Source organism: Carlito syrichta, unplaced genomic scaffold (genome assembly GCF_000164805.1).
Source record: "Carlito syrichta isolate Samal-C Ts95f unplaced genomic scaffold, Tarsius_syrichta-2.0.1 Scaffold314258, whole genome shotgun sequence".
In the NCBI taxonomy this organism is placed as follows: domain Eukaryota; kingdom Metazoa; phylum Chordata; class Mammalia; order Primates; family Tarsiidae; genus Carlito; species Carlito syrichta.
Genome location: NW_007258354.1, coordinates 484102 through 492520, shown reverse-complemented (window position 1 = coordinate 492520; position 8419 = coordinate 484102). Strand labels below are relative to the sequence as shown.

Below are 8419 nucleotides of genomic sequence, written 5' to 3'. Positions count from 1 at the left end.
CCCTCTGGCTCTTAAAAGAAAAAGATGCTTAAGACACAAGATTGAAGAAGCTCTGAGATAAAGGTTAATGGTTCAGAATACTTCTACAACTTTCTGCAGCTTTCCCAGCCTGCAGGCCTCCCTCAAGACAAAAAAACCAGAAAGCCTCTGTCCTTCCCAGAAAGTCCCTAATGCTTTTAGGGGTCAGAAAGAACCTTAAACCTGGCACCACCCTCCCTCCTCCTGGCATTCTCACAGAGGCAGCAGGAGCTAATAAGCATAGTGCAGGGCCCAGGGCCGCCCTCAGGCCAGATGGCCCTGGCCCTCGGGGACCTCACGGCCTTGTTACTGCACCCCAACACAGCCCCAAAGTGCAGAGGTCACAGTCACCTGCCTGGTCACCGCCCTGCCTAGCTGGACCCAGCGCCCTGCCTGGTCACCGCCCTGCCTGCCTGGACCCAGATGCCAGTGTGTCAGTCACCGAAAATGAAAGTGCTTTACACCCAGGCGATGCAGTAATGTGGAGGGGCTGTATTATTATCATCTGCCTTACTTGGAAGATCACATTTTTCAAATGCCTTGTCCTCAATAAAGGCCTTCCCCTGGGATGACTCGGCGGCAGCAGCTGCCCAGAACCCTGGCCCCTGTCTGTGTCACTCAACAGTCAGAGAATGGACAGGGCCACTGAGGACACATTGCCGGGGCCAGCCCACATGCCCAGTCTCTGCCCAGACCAGCCAAGGGAACAGGGACAGAACTCCAGACCCCAAGAGGCCTCCCTGGCCTCTCAGGCCCTGCCCTGGCCTTCCCCACAGCTGGAACATGGGGCTCTCTCCACCCTTCTGGAGACACAGCTGGTGATGAGAAGCTTTGGTGCCAGCTGGGCGAAGGACACCTCTCTCCAAAGGGCTGTGTCTTCAAAGCAACAGTGGGCCAGCTAGGGTGAAGGGAGGGACGTGTCTGTCCTCAGGTGAAGTCCTCGGAGCTCACTGCTCAGCCCCTGGCTGGCTCCAGGCTCGTGTGAGCCTCCAGCTAAGAGTCCAAGTGCCCGACCCACCCCCGTTGGCTTCCAGATGGGCCTCTCAGGCCCGTGGAGGCTGCAGGACGAACAGTCTCCTGAAATCTGATGTGGAAGGGGCTTCAGGGCTGGGGTCTGCCCACAACCCCCATAAAGATACCTCAGTAACAGCTCGGTGGCTCGCTCACTGGGCAACGTCTTAGCTAACAAAACAACTCAAAATCAATGCCGAGATCTGAGACTCCTGTCACCTCCTCAAGAAAGACAAGGTCCCAGGACCTCCCCCCCAGCGGGGAGGACCCCCCCTCCATGTGCCCCCAGGAGTAGAAGACACATCAAAGACACAAGCCCCCCCCACATCCTCCTTTACTGGGAGATGGGACACTCCTCTTGCTAAGTTTCTCTGTAGTCCCAACATGAGGGGAACATTGACTTCCAAAGCAATTTTAAAAAACCACGCATTTTAAAAGAAAGGAAAAACCTAAGAGAGGAAAGGAAAAATAAAAAAGCCTCTTGGCCGTGAGGAGTGCATTTGCTGAAAACAAGATATTGTCCCTTTAAGCATATAAAAACAAGGCCCTCGAGCACGCGGTTCTCACTCTGGTACACAATTATGGGTGCTTTCAGCTGTCTAGCACTCCTTCAAGTGCGCTCTTAAGCCCGACTGTCAATGGCATGTTGAAAGCTATTTTGCTGGCTGCTATCATTAAGAGCGAGTGGAGAGCCGGCTGATGAGAATTAAATGTGGGGGAGGGGCAGGTCAGACCAGTCATTACGGAAATTACCAATAGGAGACGTGAGACAATGCCGCACGGGGGAGTAAAGTTCAAACCGGCCCAGGGTGGCGGGGACAGGCAGGGGACAGACAGGGTGGCGGGAGGCCCCCGCCCCCGCGGCAGATGGTCCCAGGCCAGCCCCAGAGAGCCAGATGGGGACGGGGGAACCAGCCAGGGCCGGGAGTGAGGGAGAGGGGAGAGGGCAGAGGGCCTTGGAGAGGGCTGGCTGCAGAATGTCACCACCCAGCCCGCTTCCCCAGGCAGCCCCGCCCTGTGTCATTCCAAGGGCCAGCGGCTTTCCAGAACGCGTCTACTGCCTTTCCTTGAGCTGCGGCCACCCGGGACGGGGCCGCCAGCTTTCAGCCTCAGAAGCCCCAGAAGCCCCCGTCCTGCCTTAAGGCCTCGCTGGCGTCACAGGCCCTTCGGTGCGGTCTTCTGGGGCCTGAATACCCTTTCCCAGGAAGGGTAGACTGCTCTGTCCCGGGTGTGGCTCCTGTGACACTTGGGACATACTAGCACTTACCTCCCTGCACTGCAATTACTTATTTAGAAGCCAACTCCCAGCGGAGGGAATGGTGTCTTATTCAGTGGTGTAACCAGGCCCAGCCCACACCCGGCACAGCCCAGGCCCCTAATAAGCGCTTTGGGAAGGAGGCCAGCCCCCTCCTTTGACTGATGATGGGGGGGGAGCAGAGCCACAGAGGAGCCCTGCAGGACTGGTGACCCGCCAGCAATTACGCCCGCTTCCCACTGGCAGGGCTAGAATCAGAGCTCCACCCAGCAGGAGTGGCTCTGAGTCAAGGGAAACCAACACGTTTACTGAGCACCTATTACATGCTAAGTGCTACAGAGACCTCGGCAGACCTCCTCCTGGCTACAAACATGAGACAATGAGGTGCAAGAGAGATGTGTGAATACCAGTGCCAGGTCACAGGGGAAAACCCTGCTGAGGCAGCCTCTGGCACCTATTTGCCCCGGCTGTCGCAGTAGTTCGTGCAATGAGACAGAAAAACATTCTCCTATGCAGAAAGCAAAAGCAACTCATTCCTTGACCAATGCGCCTGACAACAAAATGCAAACCAGGGGCCTCACACAGAAACCAGACCCTTCCCACGCGAGGTGGTAAGAGGGATCACAGGGAGGGAAAGCTCCTGGCCCAGGGGAGGTCAGGGAATGAGTCCTGGAGAGGGGGCAGGCTCCTCCGGGCTCAGATGCCTTGGCTGTAAAGTAAGGACAAGGACCATGTGCCTGACTCCAGGGTCATCTCAATCGTTGAATGCACAGGAGGGGAAGAACCTGAGAGGCACAGAGACTCCCCACCCAAGGTATGGGGTGGCTGCGCCAGCCAGAGGGGACAAAGAGGGCTCTGGGCATGGCAGACCCAAAGCCAAGAGACAGCATCCACTTAGGGTGACGTGTGTGATGACATGTCGGTTCCAGGGTAAGAGAGATGAGGCAGGAAGGTCAGACAGACACCAGGGCAGAGGGGTTTGGGGATGCCAGCACTCTGGCCAAAAAAAGAATGTCGCAGCTCAACCCGGAGGTCACACATAGGCACTGCGCTAGTAGAAGGACCTGTGTCCCCCTCAACTGTGAGAGGGGTCCCACTTTCTCCCGACCGACACAGACTCTACTCCTTGGCAGTCGGTTCAAGCATGTGGCCTGATGGCTTTCTCTGGCCCCTGCACCTTTCACCAAAGTCACACAACTTCTAGCTGGTGACACCGTCTAGCCACACCCCTGATGACTTGGGTGAGATCCTAGTGGGAAAGGGTAGTGACAGGTGTGGATTTTTCACCTCCCACTCTGCCCGTGGTGGCTGGATGAGGAGCTCCCAAGGTCTCACCACCTTCCCTGTCTGCCCACCCTTCCTCTGGGACTGCTGGTTATGCGCCACCTGTTATTACCGCCCGAACCCCCTCATTCGCTGTACAAATGTGGGGCAATTTGGAATAGGACTGTGGAGAGGGCTGATAGGGTTATACAGCTTGCAGTGGGGGACTTTGGACTTCGGAGGGGTCAGGTTTGCAACCTTAGTCACTTCGGGAAAGAATGCTCAGTCAAGGAGCTCTGCGCATTCCTCCGTCTTGCGGAAAAGAGACCCGGGCGTGGGCGGGGAGCCTCAGTGGCAGCTTCCCACCACCGTGGGACTCTGGACACACCCACTGTCCTTCCTGGCCTCTGTTCTCCACACCTTGGAAGGTCCACATGAGAAGCCAAAGGCTCTTCCAGTTCTGGGCTGCAAAGAGGACTGCAGAAAGGGTCGCTTGGTTCACAGCAGGAGGGACTGTGTCCGCATGACACTGCCCCTAACCTAAAGGCCTCTAACCTAAAGGCCTCGCGAGCACTTTCAAAACACTGGCGCCCCTCAAGAGGGGTGAAGAGGCGGCCTGGCTGGCCCAGCTTCTCAGAGCACCAGTGCCTCAAAGTCAATGCCCACTGTAGCATGGGAGGTCCTGTCTCTAGGCTGGGTCACTCCCGGGAACCAGATGGCTACTGATGAGCTGGCCGGCCACCACCACCTCCCAGGCCACATGAGTTACCCTTGACCTCCCGCCTGCAAGCAGGGGCTGGGGGTGGGGGGGGCGGGAAGTGACCTCTTGAAGTCCCTGGCCGGCCTGGGATGCTGTAATCTCTGCTCTACCATAATTAGGGAGGGAAGCAGCAGAGGAGGAGGAGAAACCATTTATTACTTCTCTGGGATTTGACAGTTTGGGGAAGGGGGGGCATGGGGAGACAGAGCCTTGGCCAGGAAAGGAGCCAGCCAGAGTATAACACCCTCGGGAATATGAAAATGGCTGGACGCCCCTCATTGGCTGCCCTGCCAATACCTGGGCAGAACCCGAGATTCCCAGCTAATTGGCATGTCCCAGAGAGTCAGCAGAGAAGAGTTTTACGAAAAAGTGGTGGCGTGGTGGTGGAGGAACGTATGTGTGCGCCCCAGCAGGCCGAGGGCAGCCAAGCCGCCCAAGGTGCCAGCTCTGTAGATCGATCATCTATTATACAAAAGTACAGACAGTCCCCGCCCCCATCCCAGCTTCAAGATGAGAATCCCGCCTGTTTGTTCCAGGCAGATGTAATCACACGAACAGTCAAGTCTAGAGGGCAGGCCACTGCATGAATAATTCAAGCACTCCAGTCACTTGATTGTGTGTGCAGATAAAACACCAGTCAACCGCTAAACAGGTCAGCTGATAAACTTGTTTGCTCAGGCCTAACCACCATCCGCCAAATGCACCCAAGACCCACGGCAATTAGAGGCAGGGCTTTCTTCTCTGGGGCCCTGGCAAGCCCAGGGAGTGGCCGCCCCACGAGGTCAGGGCTGCAGCTCTCAGCACTGGATTTCTTCACCTCCTGGCCTCTTTGTTCTCCACAGTGTGACCTCACCCCACTCGGAGCCTGCCCTCAGCCCACGAGGGCATAGCATTCAGAGCACCAGGATCGTGCTGGGGACCCAGGCTGGGAGGCAAAGGTGAGGCGCTCAGTTAGAGAACCCAGAAGCCGAAATCAGAGTCCCAGCTTCCCTGAAGCTCCTCCCAACTTCCCTGAAGCCTCAGTTTCTATAAAAGAACCTATAAAGGGGGCAGGTCCCAGCACTTTGGGAGGCAGAGGCAAGAGGATCACCTGAGCCCAAGAGTTTGACAGCAGCCTGGGCAACTTGGTGAGACCTCATCTCTACAATAAATTTAAAATAAAAATTAGCTGGGCATGGTAGCGCATGCCGTTACTTCCAACTACTTAGAAGGCTGAGGCAGAAGGCTGAGGCAGAAGGATCGCCTGAGCCCAAAAGGTTGAGGTCGCAATAGCTGTGAGCATTCCACTGCACGCCAGCCCGGACAACAGAGTAAGACCCTGACCCCAAAGCAGGGGGTTGGGTGGGGCAAAGAGTCCCGCTGTCCACCACCGGCAGCCGAGAGGATTATGTGAAACAGTATAGCCAAACCGCAGGCATCCCCCTCCAAGGACCCGGTTTGGGGAAGAGCCAGAACTCCCAGATGCACACAGCTGCTTTCCACCAGCCCTGCCATCAAACACGTTTACATACTGAACTTCTTCTGCGTTCGGAGCGTCCCCAGGACAGAGAACAGCTCTGCCGCCAGCCAAGGTGGAGTCTCTGTGCCAAAGAACTATCCCCTCAAAGGCCTGGAACACCACCCATGCAGACCTCAACACGCACAAGTATTACACCTTAATTACCAAGCTCTCAGAATAACTGCTGCCATAAATTTTAAACCTGGGTGCAATTTAAACACACCCAAGACACTAAACGCTGAGAAGAAAAATGAGGGGGGTGGAAAGTGAGCAAGTGGCACCTTGCACAACACCCCAAAGTCCTTGAAACACCTGGGATCCCAGCCCCACTTCACGCGTTCTCCCTGGGCAGGCCAGACCCGGTCAGTTCCACCCAGAGTCAGTCGGCAGAACCTGTCTACTCCTCCAGGAGAAGCCTCTTTCCGTAGAAAGCCATGTCTGTTTATTACTTCTAATGTGTCAAGATGCAAAAACGTGGTGGCCTTCCCCTGCTTTCCTAAGAACAAATCTCTCAGGAAGCCGCAAGCCAGCTTCCCAGGTGGTTCTATGAACGCAGGCCCCTTCCTGGCTGCCCCTCACCCAACATGGGGGCTCCCTCCAGAAGGGGAAAGGAGACCACAGATTCAGAAGGCTCCACAGCAGTGGGCAGGGGTCTGCAGGCCACCCAGGGGTCACCAGCCCTGGGTCCTGCCCCCTCCCGAAGCAAAACTTAAACTGTGTAAATGGTTGTTAATTTAGAGCAGAAAATCCATTCGAGTCATGGTCACCAGAGGCTAAAGTGAGTCAACAGCCTTCTGAGATTTTGAGAACACCAATTGTTCAAAAGAACAACCTGCCTGCTGTTGATGTGTGCCAAGTCAACTCTTTGGCCAAGCCAAATTATATAGGCAGCCTTTCCTCAGAACACAAATACACAAACAGGCCTCGCCCACAGCCGGGCCTGGCTGCCCGGCTGCCCAGCCCTGGACTGGTTACTGATATGCACAGAGATAAAGGGTGTTTGTATTTGCTCGGCTGGAGGTACACTGTTATTAGGAGAGTGACAATACAAGGTAGTTTACATATCCATCAAACGACACCACACTCGCTGAACTGGTTTGACTTCAGGATTTCAAAGCTGAGCTCAACTCCAGCCATCTCCCAAGTCCTGGCCAGGCCACCCGCTGCCAGTTTTCACCCCCCCACCCCTCCCAATTCCCTGTAAAATGGGACCGCGGAGGCTGTCCAATCAAGACAGAGGAGGTGGTGGCGGAGAGGCAGGCGGCAGGGCTGCATTTCACTTGGCTTCATGTTTTTAAGCAGTTAGTGGCTTTTCGTTCCCTTACATTTCGACAGCTCAGCCTGGCTTTTAAGGCTCTTGAAGTTTAATCTTATCAAGGCAGAACATCACATTTTTTGCAAAAAGAAAAAAAAAAGCTCCTTCACTTCCTCTTGAGAATTTTACATTAGAACAGATAAAAGCAGCCACCACCTCAGGGCTTTCAGGAGTTTTTCAGGCAGATCCTAGGGGGACAAGCTTCCCTTTGGTCCTCTATCCTCCACTGAGATTCAAGACCAAGACTCATTTCACAAGCTAGAATGCTAAAAGCTCAATATGTCCAAAAAAATAAAATAAAATAAAATCAGTCCCTGACCCTGTGTTGAAGACTCAGGCTCATTTTCCAAACGGAGGGAACACCAAAAGTCTATGTACAGGAGGCTTTAAAAAATGAGATCTGTTTGTCAAAGAGAAAAGCACTTACCTGCTTGTGCATTTCAATGTTCAAGCCATAGGACATCTCATAGTACTGAAAGTAAAGAGAACTGCTGTTAACAGATGACACACAGGAAGCGGCTCCTTTTCCAGAATCAGTTTTTTCTTGGAAAGGTTTTGGCCAGATTGCACTTGTATGATACACTTGCTAAGGAAGTTGAAATCAAGCCCCAGAGTCAGCTCACAGAGAAGGTTAAGAGTTGACGCAGGAGTGCTCCCCTCATCTCAACAGAACATTGCAGACAGAACGGCGAGGGGTACCCGCCCTCCCCCCATAAATGCATGTGGCATACACCTTGTTTATCTAGGGTTCGGGTTCAACAGGGAATTATGTGTGCACTGGGGCCCTTCTGTCCCCTGGGCGTTATCTAGCACTGTGTCGAAGGCCGCTGTGTAGAAAGTGGCACAGGGCACCACGCTAAGTGCCTCCCGGGCCGTCCAGAGAAAAATCTCAACTGGCCAGCACAGGGCACAGACACTGGGCAGACCCTCTGCCAGGGGCCGGCGAGATCCTCAGCTAGGGGCCCCCTGAGGAGGGGAGTTCTGGCAGAGGGCCTTAAAAGGCTCCTCCCCATGCCCTGGGGAAGGAGGCTTCTGACCCCTCCAGCTAGATCCCAGGACTGCGGAGCAGATAACTTTCCAAACGCTCCTAGAGATTTTCACCCAGCCCTGACACGGGCTGATCCCTGTGATCTCACTTGCCAAGACAGGGCAAACCAGCCCTTGGGAAACCTTCAAAGCGCAAATTAAAGGCGCACAAAAGTGGTGCAGACCGTCAGGCCTGGAACCCGGGTTGCTCTCTGCCCCTCCCCTCCCCCATTCTACGCCCAGTGGCCTGGGCGAAGGGGGCTGCCCCGAGGC

General features: G+C 55.0%; 1 protein-coding gene across 14 annotated transcripts in view; it reads right to left on the bottom strand.

The window, feature by feature from the left end:
* TLE3 (transducin like enhancer of split 3) overlaps positions 1 to 8419 on the bottom strand; it is a 45292-nt gene that overhangs the window by 36036 nt on the left and 837 nt on the right. For 12 of the 14 annotated variants that reach the window (XM_008071251.2, XM_008071252.2, XM_021719143.1 and 9 more), the window contains one exon: positions 7548 to 7592. The exons of 1 other annotated variant lie outside the window; for it this stretch is intronic. In XM_008071251.2, coding sequence (XP_008069442.2) covers positions 7548 to 7592 — 45 coding nt within the window. Of the gene's footprint in view, positions 1 to 7547; positions 7593 to 7743; positions 7791 to 8419 lie in introns of those variants that run through there. One more of the 14 variants, XM_008071250.1, reaches the window with a different exon arrangement.